The sequence below is a fragment of the Capra hircus genome, chromosome 24 (genome assembly GCF_001704415.2).
Source record: "Capra hircus breed San Clemente chromosome 24, ASM170441v1, whole genome shotgun sequence".
In the NCBI taxonomy this organism is placed as follows: Eukaryota; Metazoa; Chordata; class Mammalia; order Artiodactyla; family Bovidae; genus Capra; species Capra hircus.
In genome coordinates this window covers 41,245,866-41,273,843 of record NC_030831.1, presented here as the reverse complement: position 1 = coordinate 41,273,843, position 27,978 = coordinate 41,245,866, and the positions used below count along the sequence as shown (strand labels likewise).

At 43.8% G+C, this 27,978-nt stretch overlaps 1 protein-coding gene across 7 annotated transcripts in view; it reads right to left on the bottom strand.

The window, feature by feature from the left end:
• The window catches only part of PTPRM (protein tyrosine phosphatase, receptor type M), a 654,986-nt gene that overhangs the window by 71,026 nt on the left and 555,982 nt on the right, over positions 1-27,978 (bottom strand). For all 7 annotated transcript variants that reach the window (XM_018039452.1, XM_018039446.1, XM_018039449.1 and 4 more), the window contains 2 exons: positions 12,903-12,990; positions 1,166-1,242 (listed from right to left, as the gene is read on the bottom strand). In XM_018039452.1, coding sequence (XP_017894941.1) covers positions 1,166-1,242; positions 12,903-12,990 — 165 coding nt within the window. The remainder of the gene's footprint in view (positions 1-1,165; positions 1,243-12,902; positions 12,991-27,978) is intronic.

Here is a 27,978-nt window from a genome sequence, read left to right as displayed (position 1 = left end):
TAAGTTGTGTCGGACTCTTTGCAACCCCATAGACTGACTGCAGCGCACCAGTCTCCCCTGTCATCCACTATTTCCCACTAGCTCATGTCCATCGAGTCAGTGATGCCATCCAACCATCTCATCCTCTATCATTCCCTTCTCCTCCTGTCTTCACCTGTTCCCAGCATCAGGGTCCTTTCCAAAGAGTTATTTTTAGATAACTCTTAGTGCTTGTGATGCTAATATTCTTAGTAATACTCAACAAAGACAAGAAAGGAACCCACATATCTGAATAAAACCTGTGCAAAGAAATGCTTGTGGATTAAGAACCAGCATGAAGTCCAAGCGCAGAGGACGATGCCTCAGGAGCTGAGATCTCTTCAGCCTAAACTCGGGCCTTGGAGGTAACGGCAGTGTTCCCTTGATTTTCAGTCTACTTTTGATTTCATTCATTCTTTCAAGTGAAAACATGCTGTCTCCCAAAGAATTTATTCTAATGTAAGACATTCAGTTAACATGATGCAGAATGAACAAAGAAGCAGGCTTCAATAATTAAGCAGCCTACATATTTAATGACACGTCTTGCGAGTGTCAGAAGTCCTGGTTAACAGCTGCAGATGACTTTGAAGGCAACTTAAAAGTGCCGTGATGACAGGAGACGGCAAATCATCGAATGAGGAATTAGAGAGTTTTGTCCTATTAATATGCAAACAGATTTCTTCAAGTGTCAAATAACCCAAGTTATTGACAAAAATGGAAATGCCATTTTCTTAGTCCACGTAAGCATGGAGCAGCCAAGAGGGCAGCGACTGTCATAGGGGTTGGTGGGGGAGGCTCATCAGCCCGAGGCTGACGTGTTTCTTGACGGTCAAGCTCTGCACGTATGGGACAGGGCTGCTGTGTTTTGTCGAACCTGTGTCTACCTGTCTTGGAGCAGATACACAGGATGCTATGTGCCAGAACAGCTGGGTTTACTGACAGGTCAGAATCTGTGTTAGTCACTCAGTTGTGTCTGACTCTTTTTGACTGTGGCCCACCAGGCTCCTCTGTCCATGGGATTCTCCAGGCAAGAATACTGGAGTGGGTTGCCATTCCCATCTCCAGGGGATCTTCCCAACCCACGATCAAACCTGGGTTTCCTGCATTGCAGGCGGATCCTTTACCAACTGAGTCACAGAATACGTACATCAATATAATTTCCATTGATGTAGTCTGAGTTGTTGTCTCCTTCTACAGTCTGCAGCCTCACCCGGGAATGATCATCTGCAGAAGGAAAAGGGTAAGAAAACAGCAATTAACAAACGCTGTCTGTGGGGCTGTGCAGAGCTGCAGAACGCGAGCATGTTACGGAGAGGGCATCCACACTCTGCTGCTTTAGAGATAAACAAAGAATTAAACGTTACACCCCTACACTTCTGTTAAGACGGGGAAGGGTTTATATTCCTCTGCATTTCACAGGAAATCTCATTAACACATTCTTTGATCGTTGACAGACGCGAAGTGCCGGCAGAGGTCTGAAACTTTTACTGAATCCTGTGGATCACGGCAGGACGAGTTCTTGTACTGGAAGTTTAGCAGCTCCACTAAATCACACATGAGCCCCGAGATTCTGAAGGCTGTCTCTGACATCCACCTTGATGAAACAACGATTATAAACCACCACCCAGCTTTCTGGGAGTTGCGGACACGGTTCTAACCTCTGTCATTGGACCAGGGTTCTCTCCTCCTGCAACAAGGGCATGGCTGGTGGAGCCAGGCTGGCCCCCATCAGCCATGCCACCAAGCCTGGGCCACTCATCTGGACGAGGGACGACAGCACTTGCCTCCAACTGGGCTGTTTTAATGATTAAACAAAAACATAAATTCTCAAGCACAGCAAGTCCCTTCTAGGGGTCGTGATGGTGGTATCAATTAGCCACATTAAACATTTTTCCTGCATGGAAAATGTTCTCTATAAATGCTACTCAGACACCTCAGTTATTTCCTTGAAAATCTATCTTTTAAAAAGGAAAGTGGTAGAAGCCCTAAAAGGGGATGGATTTTCGTGTTTTGCTCGCTGCCCCACCCCCAATCCCTATGTTTGTGTCTGGAACATTGAATTTCTCCTACTCCCAAATATCTTTCATTTTTTAAATATTCACTTATTTATTTGGCTGCACTGGGTCTTAGTTGTGGCATATGGGATCCAGTTCCCTAACCAGGGATTGAACCCAGGGCCCCTGCCTTGGCACTGTGGAGTCTTAGCCACTGGACCACCAGGGAAGTTCCCCAAATGTCTTTTAAATGAGTCAAAAGTAAACTTAAAAACAATGTCCTTTAAAGATTGCTTTTCTAAACGAATGTTCTTTGGGGTAGAGGAATCTTCCTTCCAGTGAAAGCTCTTACCCACCCTGTATTTGGAAGATAAGGCCAGCCTCTCTGAGAGGGAAGGACTGCAGGGTGGGTTGGGGGAACTGCTTTGAGACCCCACTTGCCATGACCCTGGGCAGTGGAGGTCCTGTCTCTACACTGCTGACATTTTTTCTGGGTTAGTGGGTGAGAAATGACACTCCCAGATTGAGGCTAGAGTCAGGGCGCCTGCAGGTGACAGGCATTTGACCCGAGATCACCGGATGAACTGCTGACTGGAACCTATTTATTGTTGTGACCTGTTAACGGGTGAAAGCCAACATTTCAGCTGGTCCCTCAAGTTCAACCCTCTGCGGAGGACCATTGTGCTTGATTCCACAGGAGGAACTCTGTGTCAAGTTTCTAGCTTTCCTTCACGGGTGGGACTTCTCACTCCAGTTCCTGACAGATGGTCACATCATTTTCTGTCCGAGCCTTATAATCAGCCTGGGCTCAATACCTTTGGGCTTTCCTGGTGGCTCAGTAAGAACCCACCTGCCAATGCAGAGATGCTAGTTCGATCCCCTGGAGGAGGAAATGGCAACCCACTCCAGTTATTCTCGCCTGGAGAATTCCATGGACAGAGGAGCCTGGCGGGCTACAGTCCATGGGGTCACAAAGAGTCAGACATGACTTAGTGACTAAGCAACAAAACCAATAACATCGCCTTTATCTGGAGAGTGGGATAAGATGGGTCAGACATGGGCAAAGCTTAGAGGGGCCACGTCCCTCTGCTCTGCTCCAACAGAACACGGGCAGTGGACATGGCTCTAGGGCCGGGGTGCCAGGGGAACCCTTCCTTGTGGTTCCAGGCAAGTTGCTTCATCTCGCTGGGATCTTCTTCCCTGACCTGCAAATGGGGTGTCACAGTGCCTCCGCATGGGATTACTGTGAGCATGAAACTAAACCACAGGAAGAGAGGATCAGGGGGGCTGGCATCAAGTGAGTGATGGAGAGTGCCCGCTGTCACCACGTGCTGGGGTCAGACGCTCGGGCATCTCTTCTCACCACCTTTACAGTTGCTGCCCAAACTGGCAAGAGTGACCCAGGAATGGGCCCCTGGGCGAGCAGAAATTCTCCTGTGGCAGACATGCTCTAAGAACTAGTATCCTAGAATCCATTTTGCTTAAAACCAGAGGCTCTGTGGTCCAGAATTGGCCTGGGTCATGGGGAGGGGAGTTCCTGGGGAACGGGGTACATGTGGATGGTCACAGCTCTCGTCTGTGTCGGAAGAGCCAGTGCCCACAAACGATGTCAGAGGGGAGTGCTGAGCAGTTTCCCGGGTAAAGCCATTTGAGCTTCCGAAAAGAAAGATGCTACAATAGGACCAAACCCCGCTCTGCTGCAGCCCCTGGGCTTCAGTCAGCTCCTCTGATGGTCAGCTTTACTCCCTGACTTTCCCCAGGCCATGCTTTAAAAGGCAGGCACCGCATCCGAGCCTCTCAAGCTTCTGACCCAGGGCTGTCTCAGAATCTGCTGCACTCCCTATCAGAATTCCTCCTCTTCCAGGCTTTATTTCCCTGGGAACCTCAGGGTAAGTACTGCCCATTCCCCCACGATTTACCGCCTCTGGGCCTCTCAAGTGGTTCTGGAATGTTCTCATTAGGGACTTTGATCTCTGCAAAGACTGCACTCTCATTTCCCATAAACAGAGCCTTTGAAATAATTTTCTCACCATCTCCTACTATTCAGTTAACCCCCACAAAGTTTTGTGTTTTTTTTAAACTGCATTGCTATTTCTCCAGTTTTTTTTTTTTTTAAAGATGAACACATGTCAAAGATTTTTATTTACTTAATGACAGAAGCAGGAAGATGTTATAACTGATTCAGGGAGAATTTACACAGCAGATGTAAAGACTATCTGATCCAGTCATCTAGATAGATACACAGAGACCGATCTATACGGGTGTAGAGCTATAGATAGGTAAGTAGAAGTGCTGTGCCATGTCCCTTCAGTTGCGTCTGACTCTCTGCGACCGCCTGGACTGTAGCCCAACAGGCTCCTCTGTCCATGGGATCTTCCCGACTCAGGGATCGAACTCACATCTCTTATACGTCCTGCACAGGCAGAGTTCTTTACTACTAGTGTCACCTGGGAAGCCCAGGGAGAGTGGGGAGGTATAAATTAGGGATTTGGGGTTAACAGATACACAATACTATATAAAAATTAAACAAGGACCTGCTGTGTACCACAGGGAACTACATTCAGTATCTTGTAATAACCTATACTGGAAAGCATCTGAAAAATAGTATATATGCATGTCTAGCTGAATCAGTTTGCTGTGTACTTGAAACACTGAACATCAACTATCTTTCAATAAAGAAAGGAAGTTACTCTCTTCTGTGAACAAAGGCAATAGACTTGCAGGAGTCTGGCAATTCACAGCACAACCAGCCCTGTAGGCTTGTTTGGGGACCAGCAGAGCAGGGTAGCACTGAAAACTCCACATACCCACTTTTTGGGGAAGATGAGTTTAGCGAGTTTTAAAGCATAAGCAGGTAAAGGAAACAGGTTGAATGATTCCCAACAACCCCTTCATCTGAATCCCCTGGCATCTACTCAACAGCTTTTCTTTTCCATCCCTGTTTGTGTACAGTGTTACATAGAGGTTAAGATCACAGACTTTGGAGTAAAAATCTCTGCGTTTGCTCCTAATTCTGTCACTTTCTAGTTTATGCCCTTGGACAGATTATTTAACCTCTGTGCCTCAGTTGCTTCCATTGTAAAATGGAAATAACACAGTGCCCACCTTGTAGTGCTTTTGTTCAGACTGAGTTAATACAAGCCATGTTTTGGTACACAGCTCTGTCACTCGCACCATTACTGCTGTGACTTCCAGACCTGATATTTTCACCTGAACCATTTCATAATTGCCTTCAGATGCCTCCCTCTCCAGTGAATCCATGCCAAGAGCTCCTTTTCCTCTCCTTTCTTTTTATACTTTTTATTTTGTATCAGGGTATAGTCAATTAACAGACAATGTTGTGATAGTTTCAAATGAACAGGGAAGAGACTCAGCCATACCTATACATATATCCATTCTCCCCCAAACTACCCTCCCATCCAGGCTGTCACGTAATACTGAGCAGAGTTCCCTGTGCTATGTAGGAGCTTGCTGGTTATCCATGTTAGATATAGCAGTGTACACATGTCCATCCCAAACTCCCTAACTATCCCCCTGCCGCCCCCCCCCCCACCCTGCATCCTTCCTCCTGGCAACCATAAGCTCATCCTCTAAGTCTGTGAGTCTGCTTCTGTTTGCAAGTTCATTTCTATCACTTCTTTTTAGATCCCACATATAAGGGATGTCATACGATATTTCTCTCTGTGGGATTTATTTCACTCAGTATGACACTCTCTAGGACCATCCATGTTGCTGCCAATGGCTTATTTCATGCATTTTTATGGCCAATATTCCACTGTATCCATGCACCACATCTTCTCTGTCCACTCCTGTGTCGATGGACATTTAGGTTGCTTCCATGTCTTGGCTAAACAGTGCCGCAGTGAACATTGGGGTGCATGTATTCTTTCAGATCATGTTTTTCTCTAGATATATGCCCAGGAATAGGATTGCAGGGTCATATGATAGCCCCAAACTCCTTTCCTAAGACACAATTAATTCTAGCCCCACCCAATTTAAACCATTCACTATCAGCAAAGAATTGATTCTCAGTGATCTTATGAAACAATGAAATCTGAAACGATCACTATAAAAGAGTACTCTAAACTTCTTTACTTAAAACAATCTCTGTGACATAATATAAGTGAAGGAGAGTGAGTTGCAAGCAGCATGTCTCCTAAGAGTCTGTTTTTATGAAATAATCTAATGCACTTGGATGTGTGTATAGGAGCATCGTGAGCAACCAGAGAGATGGGACATCTGCCGGGTGGCAAAATTGGGAGGGATGTTTCTTCTTCCATTTGTGATTTTACGCGCCACTTCAATTGTCTACAGAGTTTGCACTGTCTTAGGAATCAGAAAGAAAACAAGAAAAATCTATTTTTATTGCTCAAAATAAAGCCAGCAACTTCAAGCCATAGAAAGAAGAGATTTGAAGGAAAGAGAAATAAAATGTTAGCAGAATTTGAATGTGCTGGGTGAGGTGTTGAACAATTTCCGCCTCTTCACTGCACACATTTTCTTGACTGTGTACGAATTGCTTTTTTAATTGGAAAAAGAAACCTATTTAGCCATGGATGAATGGAATATGATCAAACTCCAACTAATGTTTATATAATAGCCACAACTCAATGCTACCCCATCCAGAAGGGTGATAAGCTGCCATTTTGAGAAACTCGATCTGCATCAAAGGTCTGTGCCATTCCTCTAAGTTCTTCCAAAAAAGCCTTTACTACATGAAATAGGGCAAAAAAAATATTTTTGGTTAAGAGACAGGTACATTAAGACCTGGTCATACAAACCATTGCTTACTGCTGAAAAATTATAATCTGCTTGTACTTTCCTGCATGTATGCCTGCATGTGTGTATTTATGTATGTGAGTATATACTTATGGCGTGAGTATATATACGTGTGTATGTGTATACATTATGAGTGTGTATGTATTTAGGTGTGTGTATATACACACGCATTTATGTGTGTTTATATATGTATGTATGGGGGGGTGTGTGTGTGTGTGTGCTCAGTCACATCCAACTCTTTAGAGCTCCATGGACTATAGCTCGCCAGCCTCCTCTGTCCATCGGATTCTCCAGGCAAGAATACTAGAATGGGTTGCCATTTCCTCACTCAAGAGACCTTCCCAACCCAGGGATCAAACCTGCACCTCCTGCATTGGCAGGCGGATTCTTTACCACTGAGCCACCCGGGAAGCCCATGTATGTATGTACTTTTGTGTAAATAAGTTAGTCTTGTGTGTGTATCTGTGTGTACACAAGTACACGCACATATATACACACCATAGATATGTGTATATATGTGTGTTTATGTGTATATATGTCTGTCTGTCTGTGTATGCATGTATTTGTGTGTGTGTCTGTGTGTATGACTGCCTTTGCACATCAGAGGCAGGGTAATTAGAGATTTAAAGCAGGTCCCTCAATCCCTAAACCATGTTATTTATGCCCTTTTTATCAAGTAATATTATGTTTAAAACACTTCTATGTAGCTTCAAATATTTTAACATTTTCATATTGAACACGATGGATTTGGGTCACAGCCTTGCAGCTGGAACCAGTAAGTGATTAGATGTTACTGCAGCGGCAGAGATGGCGTCTGTCACTACGATCTTTCATCTCTAACCAGTTCTCCCCTTCTGCTAAATATTGATGACATGTTTAAGGCAAATCGGAATCACAATGATCTAAGTAACATTTGCCCTCTGACAGGAGACTCAAAATTAATTTTAATTATTATTGATTGCTGCAAATAACAGCCTTGCTCTCCCTGTGGTTACATCCTGCCAAGGGTGGGTGCTGTACTGGTTTCAAGGTACAAGAGGCAGAGGGGCTGAGGTAACCGAGAGGAAGTGCTGGGCATCCTGCCATCCCTGCCCCCTGCTCCAGCCTGGGGTCTTTGCCACTGCCCATTAGGGGGTGGGGGCACCCAGGTCCAGCCATGCAGGATCTGAGTGAGAAGAAGGAGCTCTGAGCTGAGCGCTGGAGGCTCCGTGCCGAGCTTCACTCCGGCTGCGGGTTTTGTGTTGCTCACTTCTTAGTCTTGCCTTGTGCCTGACTTTTTTTAACTGAGACCCTCTGTCAGGGATGCCTACTCTTTTCAGGCTCCTGGCAGATCCCCTGACTCTAATTTTATTTTGCCTAATTTCCCTAGAATTTACCCTTTTCTTTTCTACACGGGTTTGGTGGGTACGTTTCTGTCTTACTCTCATCTGCTGGATTTTTGATGCTGGATGCTTTGCCAGTGAGTCTTACCCCTTTAAACTCACCTCCAACTCTCTCTCTCTCCTCCCTTTGCTTGCTTTTACACCTAACCTGGATCGCGACAGTAGCATGTCCCTCAGAAGTGACACAGGAACTGTTGGAGTCGCTCCATTAGCAGGAAGAAGCATGCTGATTTAAGACAAAGTCCTGGGGATGTGCAGCCCTTTTCATGGGCCACAGAGATGGAGACAAGACTGCTGGTAAAGACCTGGGTGGGACAGACTGGGTCTCACTGTCCTCACAGTCACCTCACAAAGCACGGGGACCCCGAGTCCAGATGAAAACTAGACCTCAGAAGGGCCCCTCTTCACGTGAGAGTCGAGGGTCCCCCACTGTCAGGGCTGCACCCCCTTCCCTCCCCCACCCACCTCAAGCAGCTGTGGGCAACTTCAAAGCAGCTTTGGGCTACTCCCCACCTGGGACATCCCCGTCCTCCTTGTACTAGGCCCCTAGCCGGCACCGTGCATGCCCCGCCCCCCCATGACACATGCTCCTTCGCACGTGCTAGTGCTTTCGTCTCAGTAGTTCTCACTATTAAAGCCCCTCCAGGCTGGGTCCAAGGCCCTGCACGCCCTCCATGCTTCCTCCACAGACAAGCTGACAAGCACCAGTCCTTTGCCTGAAGATTGGCTACTTTGCATCTCTTTCGGGTTCCAGGCCTGTCCATATAGCTGCCTACTTGAATCCCATCTGAATATGTCAAAGGCAGGACAATATGTGTTTGGATTAAACTCCCAAGCTTTCCATGCTACCCCTGAGCTCCAAGTCACTTTCCCTTCCAGGGTGACACATCTTGTAAATGGCCCATACTTCCATCTGTCTATCTGCTCGCTCACCCATTCTCCATCCACCCAAGTCAGGAACACAGGAGCTGCTTCTGAGTCCATGCCTTCCTTGAAGCTCTCTATTTCTTCTATCATAGCATGTCGTATCATATCATATCCTCATCCTACCATTTATCTACACATCCATCCATTATTCTATCATCTATTCAGTAGAAGTATAGTTGATTTACAGTATTATATTACTTTCAGGTATATAAAATAGAGATAGTGAATCAATAATTTTTATAGCTTATACTCCATTGAAGCTTCCTATCAAATATTGGCTGTATTCCTTGTGTTATACGTGACATCCTTGTAGTTTATTTATTTTATACTTAGTAGTGGATACCTCCCAATTGTCTACCCTGTCCTGCACCTCCCTCCTTCCTCGCCCCCACCCCACAGGTTGTTCTGTGTATCTGCGAGTCTGCTGCTGTTTTGTTATATTCGTTTGTTTTGTTTTTTAGATTCTACACATAGGTGAACATATACTGCATTTTCCTTTCTGACTTATTTCACTTAGCCAAATACCCTCTAGGTCCATCCAAGTGGCTGCAAATGGCAGAGTTTCATTCTTTTCTTCTGACTTGCATCTTGTTTTCTCAATTGTAATTGTTAGTTACAATTAAGAACTGCTGAGATGGTTATCATAAAAATAAAAAAATTTTAAATTTGACTCTTTGTGAATTCTCCAGGCCAGAATACTGGAGTGGGTAGCCTTTCCCTTCTCCAAGGGATCTTCCCAACCTAGGGATCGAACCCAGGTCTCCCACATTGCAGGTGGTGGATTCTTTACCAGCTGAGCCACAAGGGAAACCCAAGAATACTGGAGTGGGTAACTTATCCCTTCTCCAGCAGATCTTCCCAACCCAGGAATTGAACCGGGGTCTCCTGCACTACAGGCATATTCTTTACCAACTGAGCTATCAGGGAAACCCAATTTAAAAATTAAAAAAGATAAAAAATAAAATAAAAATAAAAAAAGAGTGGAATGAAAAAAAAGAACTGCTGAGAGTATTAGGAGGGCTCTGCTTGTGTGTCTGTATGCATGTGTCTGTGTGTGTCAATGGTGGAGGGAGTATTCGTTTATACTTGGAAGGGCTAGCTCAGCAAAAGTGTTGTGTAAATAAGGGAAAAGTTCAACTTACTTAAGAACAACAGCCAATAAACAGTTTTTAAGCACCATTAAAACCATTTTATATGCAAACACTGTTGCAAAACAATGAATGTGATCATTAAAGCACTTTTATGCTCTCTGAAAAGCAATAACAAGAATCTCCAGGACCTGTTCCCTGAATCCCCCAATTCCTCATCCTAGTTAGTGTGCTATTCCCAAAGCCTGGGCTCCCTGGAGCAGGCTTCCCAGCCAGGGAAACTGAGTTTTCTACAATCACAGGATTTCTTAGGGTGAAAGGGAGATGTAATACTCTTCTCTATGCCTTGAAAGAAACAACCAGTATGAGCATATACATTAGGGTGATTTAGGGAAGTATTTTTATTCTTCAAGTTCTACAACAGTAACAATATCAAAGATTCATTTTTGCTATAATTAAAAACATGTGTGTTAGTTGCTCAGTCATGTCTGACTCTTTGCGACCCCATGGACTGTAGCCCACAGGCTCCTCTATCCATGGGATTCTCCAGGCAAGAATACTGGAGTGGGTTGCCATTCCCTTCTCCAGGGGATCTTCCGAACTCAGGGATCGAACCCGGGTCTCCAGCATTGCAGACGGATTCTTCACTGCCCCCCAGTGAGACAGTGCTCAGATGTGAGCTCCAGCACCAGACTGGACAAAGTGGGGGGCACCAGGGCGGTTCTGGTATTTAAGCCAGGAGTGGTGGTATTTCTGTAACCCATACACGGTGTCAGACTCCTGCTATGTAGCTGGGGTGGATGAACAGTAGCATCTAAAAATCAGCAAACCCTATTTTGGGAGCCCTAATAATCTTTTGGTGGTCTAAGATGGTTAATGTCTCAGAATGTGCCAGTGTAGATGCTTACAGACAATTATATAAACAACCAGACAGTTCTAGAGGGATTCTTTTAGAAAGCAATGAAAAACTAGAGGAAAAGGTAACCATTTGTAACTATAAGGAAACAGCAACCCACTCCAGTATTCTTGCCCAGGAAATCCCATGGACAGAGGAGCCTGGTGGGCTATAGTCCAAGGGGTCACAAAAGAGTTGGAGATGACTTAGTGACTGAACAAGAACAAGAAGGAGGATGAACTTGTAGGACATTATTATGCTGAGTGAAATAAACCAGACGCAGAAAGAAAACCCCAGCACGATCTCATCTGTATATGCAATCTGAAAAATGTCGAATCTATAGAAACAGAGAGTAGAAGGGTCATTACCAGGAGCTTGGGAGGTGGGGGAATGGCTCTGATGGGGGTTGCTGGTCAAAGGGGACAGAGTGACAGCCACATAGGATGACTAAATCTAGACAGGAAATGTACAGCATGAGGATGAGGGTTACTAACACTGTGCTGAATCCAGAAATTTGTCAAGAGAGTAGATTTCAGGTGCTTTCATCACACATGAAACATGACAACTATGCGAGGAGACGATACCGTACTTCACTAGCTTGACTACAGTCATCATTTTGCTATTCAGAGATGTGTCAGGCATCATAGTGTGGCCTTCCCGGGTGGCTCAGTGGTAAAGAATCCACCTGCAAGGTAGGACCCGCAGGAGACGCAAGTCTGATCCCTGGGTCTGGAAGATCCCCTGGAGAAGGGAATGGCAACCCACTCCAGGATTCTTGCCTGGAGAATTCCATGGATAGAAGAACCTGGTGGGCTACCATCCATGCGATTGAAAAGAGTTGGACACGACTTAGCACATTCACAGCAGCAGTAGACGCTGCTACAGGATCTCAGCTGTCCCACCAAGAAACGTTAACTCAGGCAGGTGAAATCTAACCGCATTTACACAAACAAGCAAGCTAATACATGGCTTCCTGGCACTACCTGAACCTTTCAAATTTGTTCTCTTATAAGTAATAAGGCTGGATGGGCTAGGTGCTCTGTATTTCACACTGTTACTGTTTGTTCTTTAACATATCTTTAGAAATAGCATTAATTCTGTGAGTACCCTGTCGGTACTCGTGTGGCTTTGAGCAGTGCAATGCAAGGATGGATGGCTTCAGCCCTGGAAGAGGGAAGCTCATCAATCTACCAGGCCTCTCCACATCGTTACGGAACATTAATGAGGCTGGGCTCGATTTAAGAACCGACTGAGACATTATGGATTGGTGGCATTCCGCTTCATGGGAACTGGGAATTTCTGAGTGATCATCTCAGCTCCGTTGCTAATGAGTGTTGTGATACGGGGACGATCATTTAACTTCTGCATTTCAGTTTCCTGTCCTCAAAATGGGGCTGTTACTGACCTCCTTACCCCAAGTGTCCCAGGATTAATGAGCTCGTGTCTGCTGAGAGTCCCAAGATCCTGGCATCGAGGCATGCTTCGAGTTATTTCTATTCCTTCCCAAGAAACAGCTGGGAATCATCAGATCTGTTTTGTTTACTCCTTCCAGAATGCATTTTCTTAGCATTTGCACATCACCTAGGTTACCCAAACCTTATATCTAAAAGTAAAACCAGTGCCACAGCAAGACACATGGATGTAGCGGGGGTATTTAGGTAGCTTTTCTTTTCCTTAAGGAGAAGCATCACACCAGCTTCTCCAGCGAGATGAAGGCAGTAATTGCACTGCAAATTCTCGCCGCATGAGGCTGGGGGTCAATCTTAGCAGATGTGAAAAGAAAGTTACATCACAGCGCAATGATGCTGTCAACACTTACAGGCAATAATATTCCCATATCTGTTCTTCATTCTGTTTTCATCTTTCTTAGCAGAGTCCCATGGTGCAGACTGCCCTTCAAAGAAGCTCTGGAAGAAAAAGAAAAGTGACATGACGAATTACAATTCGGTGCAGTAAACAAACACAGGGATTTTAACGACCGAGGGTGTTGTTAAAAAATGTACGAGGGTCAAGGAAGGAAAAGAATGTTCACAGGAAAGAGATAATGGATTATTAAACTACTTTATATATTAAATATTTAATTTAGTTTTTTTGTTTTCTTTTAGTTAAAATGTTACACATATGGATGGGGACTGAAGAATAGGCCCCAATTCATCTGTATGATGTATTAAAAATGGCTGGGTATTTATCTCTGTTCTTTCAACTTCTTAATTATGTCATCATCCTTCAGTGTTCTCTTATGAGATATAAAGATATCGTTTTTCTTCCCAATTGCAAACTGAAAGATTTATTTTTGGTTAAAATTGAAAGTAGGTAAGCTAAGACTTCACAACTTCAAGCTTAAAATCCTCTAAGAACTTCTGCTAGAGTTTTCCCTTCATTTTCAATGGAGCTTAGATGTCCATTTATTTAAGGATTTGGCATTATTAAGCCCAGGGTCTTTAATCTTTCAGTTGGTAGTCAGATATACGTTTTCCCATTCAAGTTATAATGAAAATGTCCTCTGCTATCAGCTGACATGTGAAAAAAAATCTGGGATTTTAGTTTCCACTTTAGTCCACATTCTGTTTCACCTTCGCGTGGTCAACGCTGCACGAAGAGCTGGGAAGAAGGACGGCAGCAAGCAGCATTTGGTAACCCGGATCTGTTGTTTCTCCTGCACCTACTTTTACATTTCTGGCAGCAACTGGGAAAGAAGAGACGAGCAGGAGGAAGACATGCAGGCAAAGCAGGTGCCTGAAAGCATCGTCCTGACACATCCTGGGGCCAGAGAACGTGCTGCCAGGAATGCACATCCTCAAACACACCCCAGGGCGGCTTCCCAACTTCCCTCTTCAGAACAGAAAGCTCCTTTCTGCTCCCTTAATCTCCACCCCCACAGAGCACTTGGCCATCTTGGCTATTTACACCAGTAGCCACTATTAAGTGATCAGTCTGGGGTTCAACGGAAACAATTTATGATCCCTTTTCATGGGTCCAGTTGTGCCTGATCAGTTGAACTGCTCCTTAGTACGACTAGGGTGGGGACGCATCTGCTCACAGACCCCATGGGAAACAGTTTTCAGTGATGGCTGATTTAGATATGGTCTTAATTTTTGCAGTAAAATTAACTGCAAGGTGACTAGTTATATACATTCTTTTTATGTTTTTTTCCATTATGGTTTATCTCAGAATATTGAATCTATTAATAGTTCCCTGTGTTATATGGTACGACCTTGTTGTTTATTCATTCTGTACACAACAGTTTGCATCTGCTAACTCCAAACTCCCAGTTCATCCCTCCCCAATCCCAATACACTTAGTATAATCCCTAGTTGCATTTGCCTTGCTACAGATGACATTATTTTGTTCTTTTTTAATGACTGAGTAGTATTCCATCACACACACACACACACACACACACACACACACACACAACACACATTTTCTTTATCCATTCATCTGTTGATGGACATGTAGGCTGTTTCAATGTCTTGGCTACTATAAATAGTGCTGCTATGAACATAGGGGGTGCATGTATCTTTTTGAATTATAGTAGTTTTGTCTAGGTATATGCCCAGGTATATGCTGGTTAATATGGTAGTTCTATTTTTAGTTTTCTGAGGAACCTCCATACTGTTTTCCAAAGCAGTTGCACCAACTTACATTCGCATCAATATTAAATTGCCCATCTAAAATTAAGGTAAGATACCTTAGTCATAGTCATTGTGGACACCTCGTTATCTTAATAGTTTTTACACTGTATTTATCATTTTGAAAAAATCATGGAGGCAGACCAGGATTAGACGAACTACGCACTAAGAGCTGCATTAACAGATTCAGAGATTCAGGAAGAGAAGGGGTGGCAGAGGATGAGATGACTGGATGGTATCACTGACTCAATGCACAGAACTCTGAACAAACTCTGGGAAATGGTGAAGGACAGGGATGCCTGGAGTGCTGCAGTCCATGGGGTGGAAAAGAGGCAGATACGACTTATCAGCTGAATAACAGCAACAGATTCCCAATGTACACTGCTACTGAAGGGTAAGATGCCATGCAATGCAGGGCAAAAACAAGAAAAAACATTTTAAGGGTTATTAATAAATTAAATCAATAATGATACAGTAAAACCACTAGTTAATTCCATCTAGAACAAGACCATTATAGGATAAAGGATTTATTCAGACATGTAACTTCTATTCCTTCATAAAATATGCATTTATAATAGCTTCAGGGATTTAAAAGTCATCCTCTTTTTCTGAATTGTGTCATTGTTATTCTATGAGTGACAGTTATTTTACCGTTGAGTAATGACTATTATTTGACTTCCCTTATGACATTTTAATTCTATTAATACTTTGAGTCTGTCGCGATGTAATTACCAATTTCATTCCCCTCTGCCTTCTCCACACGTGTGAAACTTTCCAGACTTTGTCTTTTTCATGGGAAGAGGAAGAAGGGACCTGATTCTGGGAAAGACCTGGGTATCTTCCAGTAGATCCCTGAATACTAGTTAACTCACCAGAGGATAAGAGATAGACAGATAGGAGGGGGGCAACTATGGCGCAGGGAGGAGGCACTGGCTCCATGAGTACAAGGAGATGGTCTTGGGCCATGGAAGGCAATGCCACCCTGAGTCACTAGTGCCAGCTCCTTCCTACTCTTGACAGACAGATGCTCTCCTGTGGAGACGGTGCTCACATCACAGTTGTGTTTCTTTAGCATTTGTGGTGATCACAGGAGTTCCAATAGCCCTTGCTTTTAAAAGAAGTTATTTAAAACATTTTCTTTTATATTGGAGTATAGTGGTGTGCTATAGTCCATGGGTTCACAAAGAGTCGGACACGACTGGGCAACTGGATAACAGCAACAGCATAGCTGATTTAGCAATACTGTGTTGGTTTCAGGTGTACAGCACAGTGATTCAGTCATACATACACATACGTCTGTTCTTTTAAAAATTCTTTCCCTCATTTTCTCGTTCATCAGAACATTGAGCAGAGTTCCCTGTGCTATACGGTTGGTCCTTGTGGATTTTCTATTTCAAATGTAGCAGTGTGTACATGTCAATCCCAAACTCCCAATCTATGCCCCACCCCCTTCACCCGTGGTAACCATAAATTCTCATTCTCTAAGTCTCTGAATCTAAAAAAGTTATCTTAATTTGGCTGTTTTCGTGTACCTGGTGACCAGGAAACTTAAAAGCAATGAGATGATAACCAATCTCCCTGCACTTGAGCTCTGCATGTTTTTATGAGGGTGGGGCCCATGCTCTCCATCTTCCAGCACTGACCACACGGGCGGGGGTATCGATAAGTGGGCAGGATGAAGAGTCCATTGCCTTGACTAATCTTCATGAGAGCGGCAGCCACGGAGGACTGCTATGTTGAGGATAGGAGAAACAGGGAGACTTTACCACAGACCAGCTTATCACGGACCAGCCCGGGCCAGACCTTAGTGCTTCCTGACTCTAAATCCCTGGCTCTTCTGGGTGCCCCTCCCAACAAGGACTTTGGAGGGGACAGCAGTTAAATCCACACATGGCCAAGGACCGCTTTCCAATCTAGGTCATATCTCCTTGTCTCTAAATCAAGGTTTACAACAAGAGAATATTAGAGATGTTGGATTGCTTCCCCAAAACAGGAAATTTTAACTCCAGGTATAATGTGATTGTCACAGGGAAGGGACAGCAGGAGTGAGACAGCAGAAGTGAGAGTTCTTGCCATGAACCTCCCAGCTTCCTATCCAGGAATAATATGAATAAGTTTAAGTGGCAAGATGTATTTTCTTTAAACAAAAGCAAAACAAAGCAAAACAAAAAGCTGCTTCAAGGAAATGATCAGATGGCTGGTGCCACCCATGGTCTTCTAACTCATCGATTTGCTTACCGGGTCTAGCTGCTACTGCTGCTGCTAAGTCACTTTAGTCGTGTCCGACTCTGTGCGACCCCATAGACAGCAGCCCACCAGGCTCTCCCGTCCCTGGGATTCTCCAGGCAAGAACACTGGAGTGGGGTGCCACTGGCTTCTCCGCCGGTCTAGCATATTCTGGCGCAGTTTTGCTTCCAATTACACAGCCAATCTCCCCCGGAATTCACTCATGATGAAAACCATGTGTTCTTGTCTTTGGCTTGTAACATCAGTAATATATCTAATGGGGAAGTCAGAGAGGAAAAAAAGACTTTCTAGATTGATAACTTGGCTTTGTTTCTTTTTGTTATGGAGATTATCATTGTAAAAATTTCTAAGATGGACCCAGTTGTAAATGTCACGGCTTTCCATTAGCGTACATTTTCAAAATAGTTGAGAAAATATTTACCTTAGACTGGATTCCCTCTTATTCCTGCAGTAGGATGAAAGACAACTGTTTAAATTTCTACTTAGAAAATAAAACTTTGTCTATATATAGCTCTAGAGCCACTTGGCATTCAGAGAACTGTGACCTGAAGATGGGTCTTTGACAGAGTGAGTCCCTGGCTGCCTTTCTGGCTTGGGAAGTCTAAGCAAAATAGTAACCAGGGCAGAAATGCAGGTCATCAGGGACATGAAATACAGTTTCCTGTCTGGCCCCCAGCGAGGCCCAGCACAGATCTGAGACTCCAGAGGCGACGTGGCTCTTCCTCCAGGCTTTGTCTTCCTGAGGCACCGAGCCTTCTCTGACTACTCTGACATACCCTCTTTTCTTTTTTTTTGCAGACCATGAGTTGGACAGATAGCTGCTAATAAACCCACTAGTGAAATGCGCCCAAGGAAAATTAAGTAATTTTGCTACACAATCATTCTACTGTGCCCTATTTCACAGCCCTTTTGGCTCCTAAATATCTTTTAATAAATGAAGCAAATCAGCACACATTTTAGAAGACTTTCTGCTGGGCATTTTTCTTGAGGGTAAGAACAAAAGGTTCTTTGGCTATCTCTTTTATCTGCAAGGAGGTCAAAAGTTGTATGTGTTCCAATAAAGCTACATCAATTGAATCACTGAATGCTTTCAGAAGAATCCTACTTGGAACCAGTCTTCCTGAGAAGGAAGAAATCACATTGTTTATGAGGCTCTAGAGAAGAGCTGCTCCTCTCACATTTACTGGAAGGAAAGCCAACCAGGTTGTGAATCCTGCAGTGGCTGAGAAAGAGAGAGCCTGGGTTCTTGAAGAAACATGAGGATTCCTGAGCACAGGAATTTTGGGGGCGATACTCAGCTTGCCCATCCTGAAGCCTACATTTAAGTACAACCTTCAAATCCTCCTTAATTTCTCCAGTCTTTGCTTGACTAAAGTTATGAGCAGGTTGTGGTTAAAATCCAATTTAACCAAAGCACAGGAGCATCTTTAAAAAAGAGGCCCAGTGAGACACAGAGAAGGCAACGCGAGAACATCGTTAGCTGCTGATGAGCCCCTGTCCTCGGAGCAGCCGCATAAAGACCAGCTTGGGAGACACCTCGACAGTCCAGGTCCCAGGGTGCTTTTCACAGCAGGGCTTTTTAAATACAATATGCGCAGTTAGGCAATATTTAATGTTCAGGGCCTATTTTTAATATGCAGATACAATTCAATGCACCAACTATGGACTTTTTATTATTTAAAAAAACACTTTATGTTATTTTGGGGATTTAAGTTAATGGCCTTGCTATACCGTCTGTTAGAATTTTCATAAATAGACTTAGGCTCTGATTCTACTTAAAATGTAATTAAAGTGTTTCCTCTGACTACCTTAGCTCATATATACTGAGAAGAGGCAGCAAACCGGGGAACACTCTGAAGAGTAATAAGTCTCAGAAACAATAAAAATGAAAGCAGGCAAGCTCTAGCGAATACCAATGACTCCACACGAAGATGCCACGCGGTCCCCGGGCGCAGAGCGGAAGGACAGGGGACGTCTCTCACAGCCGGTTGTGTCTGAACGGCAAACACGTTTTTTGCAATTCAGTAACTTCCTCCCCACTTCTCATCCCACTGTCACTTTCTGCAGGATATAATGGTACATTTCAGTTGCCCACCTCAAGAGAACGTGACTCCAAAATGCTGCAGTCTGTTAAAAATGCCAGATACCAAAAAAAAAGGAGGAAAAAAACCCCCTATTGAACAGAAAATCTGCCTGGAAGAATAGGATGCAGGTCAGGGTTGTACATAATGCCTGGTATGTTCTCAGGCAGTGCGGAATCGAGTTGTTTTTTTTTCTTTGAAGCTTCTGAAATCGAATTTTTCCTCCCTTTCTCATATGAACAAAACTGGGCACATAAAATGACTAAGATCATCACATTCAGAGAAGGAAGATGCACTCACTGGTGTGTGCCATGTCTCTGAACTTTCTTTGTTTTCTGTCCATACTACTTTTTGGGTTCTTCCAAGTGTTGTATTTTATTTGGTCCATATAAACTATTTATTGTTATTGCATTAAAGCAACTGAAGACGCAACCACAGTTGGGGACAGGCCGCAGAGTGCAGTGCTGATGGGAAGGTGGCCAGGGAGCTCGGGGCCAGAGATAGCGGTGACCACCAGTCACTGTCATCATCAATGTCCTGGACGGAGGCAGCCAAAGGGACTGTGTGAGGCTCAAGAGAGGTGAGGACTGGGAGGAACCAGAGTCTTGACTCATGTGCTGTTGTTGTTCTTGTTCACTCACTAAGTCATGTCTGACCCTTTGCAACCCAATGGACTGCAGCATGCCAGGCTCCTCTGTCCTCCACTATCTCCTGCATGCATGCATACTTAGTTGTTCGGTTGTGTCTGACTCCCTGCCACCCCACGGACTGTAGCCTGTCAGGCTCCTCTGTCCATGGGATTCTCCAGGCAAGAATACTGGAATGGGTTGCCATCATTATCTCCTGGAGTTTGGTCAAATTCATGTCCACTGAGTTGGTGATGCTATCTACCCATCTCATCCTCTACTATCCCCTTCTCCTGCCCTCAATCTTTCCCAGCATCAGGGTCTTTCCAATAAGTCAGCTCTTTGTATCAGGTGGCCAAAGTATTGGAGTTTCAGCTTCAGCATCAGTCCCTCCAGTGAATATTCAGGCTTGATTTTCTTTAGGATTAACTGGTTTGATCTCCTTTCAGTCCAAGGGACTCTCAAGAATTTTCTCTGGCACCACGATTGAAAGCATTGATTCTTCGGCACTCAGCCTTCTTTACGATCCAACTCTCATATCCATACATGATGTATGGAAAAACTATAGCTTTGACTATATGGACCTTTGTTGTCAAAGTGATGTCTCTGCTTTCTAATATGCTGTCTAGTTCATGCCAGTTATTTCTAAACTGAAATCTAAATGTCAAAATTCTGATATCTTTTAAAAAGTTGCTAATTGATCTCAGGACTTCAAATGGCCATGTTTTCTTGAAATTTAATTCAACTCCATTTTTGAAGAATTTTTCTATCTTGCGAGATTCAGTGGGTGATGACCTTCTCAATGGTTGCTCTATGGCCTTCCTGCTCTCTGACATCTCTATTTCATGTGAAAATGGAATTGACGTTTGCAGCCTAAAAAAGTTATGTGATGTTTCAGTGCCCAGAAACACTACCCCTGACATTTGACTGAGTTTAAAAATATTTTTTATTCTGTTGGATATTGCTCTGAATGAGTGACTTTTTACAGCAATGTCATATATGAATAATATATGCTTATGGGATCTTTGAAGCTCTACCAGGTAGAGTCTTTTTGTTTCTACTGTACCAAGAAGGGAATTTAGGATCAAAAGGTGTGAAGTGGCTTATCTGAGATCAGGCAGTGGAGAGGTTAGACCGAGGGCTGTTGGCTCTGAACTCTGTCCCTCACCCTTGGCCACTGAGCTGGCCACATCGCACCGTGCGTGTAGCTTTCTGAAGCCATCCGGCTGAGGGTCATAAGCTGTGAGGCATTTCTGTCTCCCACTTTTTGTGGAATAAGCTTGTTGGACAAGGGGATGAGGGAGCATGAAATGGCTGGACAGTATCACCGACTCAATGGACATGAGTTGAGCAAATTCCAGGAGACAGTGAAGGACAGGGAAGCTTGGCGTGCTGCAGCCCATGCGGTCACGAAGAGTCAGACATGGCTCAGCAATGGAGCAAGCTTGTTGGATGACACACAACTCTGCTGCTGTCTGCACACTGGTTTTCCGGGCATGGGAAGCCAGGTGCACCCTGGAGGAACCTGCAGTCTACCTGCCTTTCAGTCAGTGTGCCCAATTTCAAAACCCTCTTTCTTTCCGCCTTGAGAATCACTTAAGTACTAAGTTCCTGCTAATGATATGACATATCCCTCAAGTGAACCGAAGCACGAAAAAAATCTGAAAACCACTGATCAAGTGGGCAGAGAGGAAAAAATACTCTTCAGTTGAGTGATGGAGAAAAAGAGGTAAAAACAGTCACTCTGAAGCCTGGGTTGTTGCTAAACATTCCACAGGCATGGCCAATGTCCTTCAGAATTCTAGAGACTGAGGCACAGTAAGATGGCTTTAAAAAGGGGCTATTTTGTAAAAATGTATTATAGACTGAAATATGAGACTGGAAACCATAACACTCCCAGAAGAAAACTTAGGCAGAACTTTCTTTGACATAAATCGTAGCAACATTTATTTGGATCTTTCTCCTAAAGCAAAGGAAATAGAAACAAAAACAAATGGGACCTAATTAAACTTAAAAGCTTGTGCACAGCAAAGGAAACCATCAACAAAATGAAATGACAACATACAGAATGGGAGAAAGTATTTGCAAATGATGTGACTGATAAGGGTTAATATGCAAATATATAAACAGCGCATATAACTCAGCATACAAAAAACAAACAACCTGATTAAAAAATGGGCAGAAAATCTGAATAGACATTTTTCCAAAGAAGACATACAGGAGGCCAACAGGCACATGAAAAGATGCTCAACATCGTTAGTCATCAGATAAATGCAAAGTAAAACTACAATGAGATATCACCTCACACCTGTCAGAATGGGCCTTATCACAAAGAACAGAAATATCCCATCTGGGCAGTCTTCTAAGGCCTGGATACCCCTGTAACACACACGTGAGTGAGATGGAGCAGGCCTCTATGGTCCTTCCCCACCGTGTCCTCCACCTGCATTTTATGTGTAGAAAAACTTTAGCCAAAGAATAAGTTTAATCAGTGAAGTGGGAAGATGCAGAAACAAAGGAAAGCATTTCAACAAGACTCGACAACAGTAGTTTAGTCACTAAGCAAAGGCAAAGCCCTTTAGTTCCTTCTCAGGGTGATAGATAATATTCTCAGCCGTATCCTGTGAGCTGTCTAATAATGCTGAAACCCCACCAGGTGGAAGAAGTTAATCACGATGACCAGACTGTAACCATGACATAAGCTGCCACTGTCCTGAGAACTAGCCTCAGGAAATTGGAACAGACCTTGGATCTGAATACTAACTGTACATAAAACAATCAAGATGATGTAGGTCAGACCATTGATGACCAATTTCAAGATGACAGAGCTGACTGTGCTGTTTCTGCAAGGAGCCCTTCCCCTCATCTATAAAAGCTCTAGCCCACTGGTGGTCAGTGGGGGAGAGTTGGTCTTTGGACAGTAGTCCATCCTCTCTCAGGTTGCTGGCTTCCGAAAGAAAGCCAACTTTTCTTTTCACCAACCTGGCCTCATTACTGGCTTTCAAGGGGAAAGCAGCCAGACCCCACTTTCAGCCACATGAGGATGTTGTCACCCACTGATGCTGCAGAGGCAGCTCAGAGTCTCAGGGAATCTCTGGTTCTGTGGCACTGGTCCCTGAAGGGGGCTCTCAAGGGCCATCACGAGGAGGCCATCCCTCAGCTTGAAGGTCAAAGGTTGCATTTGCAGACTCATTCTCCTCGATGGTCCTGATGGGGCCTCTGCTGCCCCGTGTGCCCCTGCCCCCCTGGGGAGCAGGGCAGGGCTGCACTGCAGGGATTTAGAGCACTGTTCATAGTCACTACCAAGAACTTGGCCAGAATTTCATTTTCTGACTTCGGCACTGCCTGTCTCTGATCATGGTGGACATCATGAGATCAAGCAGTTTTGCAAAGGTTCTGGAACTTGGACCTGGCCTGTCCTCATTGTATTATCCTGGTGCATGGGGTGTCAAAATTGTGATGCCAACAAGCGGCTCGTCACAGCTCACACCAAAAAGCGGACTGCTCTGCTTTCCAGGTAGGGGAGAGTGCCTGAAGCAGTTGCCTTGCAGACTCTCTAAGTCACTGTGGGTTTGAGTCTTCCTCGGAGATTGCTAGCATCTCTCAGAGAGATAGCAGTTTTCATTTCCCCTCAGATGCAGATACTGCCGGGGTCTGAGATGATAATACCACTCAAGGACTGTAATTTCCTCCACCTCTGTACCTGCCTTGGAAGAGTGATTTGTTGGTAAGCCTGTGCTAATGGTGCCCACATCTTCAGAGACAAGCAAGCATCCCTTCTGGAAAAAAAGGAATCCCTGAAACATCTGGAGAATAAATGGATGCTTCTGCAGAAAGTGAGCTGCTCTTTTCCTTCCAAGACCAGCCAGAAACTCTGACTTCCACGCACCTCTGGCCTGCATCACTGCAGTAGCGTCCTACCTGGTCACTCCACTGCCTTCTGGTTTATGCCCTTCTCCTGGGTGAGCTTTCACAAAAGCATGTGGGTACCTGCCTCTGTCCTATCTGAAAACCTAAGAAGTCTCCCTGCTGAACAGGGTGGTGTTAAGGACTCAAGGCTCCACATGCGCAATGCACCAGGAAACAGGAAGTCCTCAGTCAGCGCTAGCAGTTACTGTTCTTGTTCTAACATCAGAGCTCCAAACTTCGATGACAATCAATCCGTACTGACTTTGCAGCCATTTTTTGGTACTATCTCCCTGATAATATCCTTTCCGTTCTTCTCCATCTGTCTTCCCTCCACGGGTTCTGTACAGCATTTAGAAGTGGGGTGATTATTGTTTCATCTTTCCCGTCTGTTAGCAAACATCTTTTCCAAGGTGTTTCTTGGAGGGCTGTGAATTTTAAACTGTCCTCACCTCACGAATCACAGCACAGAAGCTCCATCAAATGTGATGGAAAATCTAAGGATACTTTTCTAGACATGACAGGCTTAAGAATGAACAAGTGTAGCAGAAAAGGGAATTTTAATGAGAGGCTTCTGACTTTTTTTGACATCTATTCATTTACAAAACCTATCAGCCACCATTCCTAGGCTCTTCCTGCAGAACCTGAGACATGGAGATTCACGGTAAAAATTTAGAAGGGATGATTATTTTAGAAACTTGGAAATCAAGCAGTGGAGAATAATTACATCTCAATGTATTCTGTTAGAAAGTCCAAATTCTTTTAGAAGCAAATATTTTCAGTGAAAATTATAATCTGTTTTGAAATTGGAGCCATAGCTGCTTTCCTTTACTGACTGATGTTTGGCCAAGTGTTGTTTCTTATTGAGAGTTGGGTGTGGAGGGTTCTTACAAAACTAAAAATAGAGCTACCATGTAACTCAGCGATTCCATTCCTGGGCATATGTTTGGAGAAAGCCATAATTTGAAAGGATGCATGTACCCCAGTGTTCATTGCAGTTATTATTTAGTAGTCAGTGGTGCTACTGTATTAGTATTATGCAGTAGCCAGGACACAGAAGCAACCTAAATGCCCATCAACAGTGGAATGGATAAAGAAGATATGATCTATACACACACACACACACACACACACAAACACACACAGAGGAATATTACTCAGTCATAAAAAGGAATGAAATGAGATGTGGATGGACCAAGAGATTGTCATACAGAGCGAAGTAAGTCAGAAAGAGAAAAACAAATATTGTAATATTGTATAATATGGCTTGTATGTGGAATCTAGAAAAATGGTACAGATGACCTTATTTGCAAAGCAGAAAGAGAGTCACAAATGTAGAGAACAAACTCACAGTTACCCAGGGCTGAAGAGGGTGGGAGGAACTGGGAGACTGGAATTGACATGCACACACTGTTGATAGTAACTAACGAGAACCTACTGCACAGCACAGGGAACCTTACTTGATGTTCCATGGTGACCTAAATGGGAAGGAAAACCAAAAACGAGGGGGCATATGTTTACATAGAAATGATTCACTGTGCTGTACAGCAGAAACTAACACAACATTATAAAACCACTATACTCCAATGAAAATTAATAATAAAAAAAGAAAGTTGGTGACACCATCATCCTAGACATTTGGAGACTTCTTGTGATGAAAGACTTGGCTCTGAGCCTTAGACTCTGGGTGTGAGGGGGAGGAAGGGGAAGATTAGAAACGGAGTGGAAACAGTGAGCCCGCACCAGGCCGGGTGGGAGTCTTGGCGGAATTTTCCATGTGCTGACCACCCCTCCAGAGAAAGGGGATTCTGAAAGAACTAACTCATCTTGAAGCAGATCAAACATCACTGGCTAAGACCACCTTACCATCGACCTTGGGGTGGGATGCTTCATTCATTTCACTGTGCTCCCTACAGACTGTTATCATTTTCTGAAGATGCTCTGGGTTTGGGGAGCTGCAGGGAGGTGGAGGGGAAGATGAAACAAGGATCCTGAAGGTTCGTGAGGATGACCCAGCAGCCAGCATCGTTCCATAAGCTGGTCCTGTCTTGGTCCGTGTGTCTCCCTTTCACCATCTCCCTTGTCTCCTCACCTCTTCCCTCTAATTTATTTAGTTAAAGAAGCATATATTTAAATATGGGCTTCCCTGGAGGCTCAGTGGTAAAGAATCTGCCTGCCATGCAGGAGACCTGGGTTCAATCCCTGGACTGGGAAGATCCCCTGAAGGAGGGCATGGCAACCCACTCCAGTATTCTTGCTTGGAGAATTCCATGGACAGAGATGCCTGGTGAGTTACAGTCCATAGTATTGCAAAGAGTCGGACACGACTCAGCAACTAACATATTTTTCATATTTAAATATGTTTATTTGGAAATGAGATTTTGTATCATTTCAGTAAATGGAAAGTCAAAACATACACCTCAGGTATGGATAACAGAAAAAGGAAAGGCAATAACACCACAACAGGGCTATCGGTCTCGCCTGGCAGTGCTCTGAGCCACGTTCTGAGCCCGAGGTCTCTGCTTCTCAGGTGACAGAGATGCACTAGCCCCAATCTAGGACACAGTGGAACTGAAAGAGTGAAAGAACCAGCGGGACAGGCAACCACTTCCTCACCCTGTATCTCAGCCTGTTCATTCGTCGTGAGTGGACCTCCTCAAAGCCACCAGGCATATCATCTGTCCTCTGCATCTCACACGGTGGTTGGGGCGCAGGGATCTCTGAATTCACCCTTAATCTTGGCTCCCAACACAGGGTGAGGGAGAAGATAGAGCCTGGGATCCAGGACTCAAAGGGTGGTGTTGAAACCTCAGGTCTGACGGATTCCTGAGCATGAGGCCACAGGCCAGTTCCTGAACTTGCTTTTTAATTTATCCAATTGTAATACTCTAATAATTTAAATTACTTAACAGAATTGCTTTCAATATTCAAACCAATGGATATCAGTGACAAAAACACAAAGGATCCTTTACACATTAAGTGCCAGGCATATAACAGTGGAGCCTAGTGGGCTACAGTCCCTGGGGTCTCAAAGAGTTGGCCACAGAACAGCAGCTGAGCATGCATGCACACGCACACAGAACTGTCACGTCATCAGTATAATGTGTGTCACGTACAGGGAATTAGAGCAGGAAGGTCTGTCTCTTTCTTGACCAGGTGCCCCACACGGTGGAGCTGAGCCTCTCTGCATCCTGGCAGGTAGGCGGTGTTCTGTGTTAGTGAATAAACAGGTGACACTTATATATCAGAAGATTCCTGCATTACAAGGGTATATGAATTTAATATTTTTGAAGCTTGGTTCTTAAAATTTTTTCTTACATTATATGCTTTTATTTAGATTTAAATAAGTTACTATCATGATTAAATAAGAGAGTGCTACTGATCCAGGGGACTATGTTCAACATCCTGTGATAAATCATGATGAAAAAAGAATATGAAAAGGATTATGTATGTCTATGGATCACTTTGCTATACACCAAAGCTAACACAACATTGTAAATCAACTATACTTCAATTACAAAACAAAGGCAATACTACTGAAGAGGCGCTGCTTACATGGAGGGTATTGCACTTAGCATTTTAAAAACTCCATCAGTGTTCTACAGTGTAATTTTTTTTTGTTTTTGGATCATAATCTGCTGAAAGGACAAGAATTAGTTTAAGTTAACCAAGGTCAGATGCTAAAAGGAAGTAGCCAAAAGTGTACTTGGAATCTGCTGATGCTTTAGGAAATGACGAGTTGGCCCTAATTCAAGGAACCAGATATTAGATTAAAGCCTTGAGGGCACATAGTTCCATTTTTTATTTAGAAGTACAAGGTTTGGGATTAAACTAAAAGTGGGACGCTTCATGCTATCAGAAGTAATGCCTCCAAACATTCTACAGAAAGCAAGAGAGTTGAAAGTAAAGTAAATGCAAGGGTCAATTTTGAAATGCAGAGAGCAAAGATCCAATGCCCTCAGAGGACCTATATTACCATCTCCATCACAAGACAGAACTAACTTTCACATAACAGGCAGACACTGGTGTTGCAGCCAAGAAGATTTCTGAAAGGGAAGTTGAATTTTTGCCAAAAAGAAATGTAGTAAGGAAAAAGAACTTTGGTTCAAAATATTTTGATTACATAACAATTCTTTTAGTGAAATCTCAGAAAACTCTCAATATTAATTAAGAGCAACAGATAATAGAAGACATTATTGTTATATTAATTAAGTTCTAACTATTCTTCTAGGTGCTTTACCCATAATGTCTCATAGACATTATTATTATTTTAAGTCTTTATTGAATTTGTTACAGGATTACTTTTGTTTTATGTGTTGGTTTTTGGCACATGGTATCTTAGCTCCCTGACAAGGTATTGAACTTGCACCTTCTACACTGGAAGGCAAAGTCTTAACCAGTGG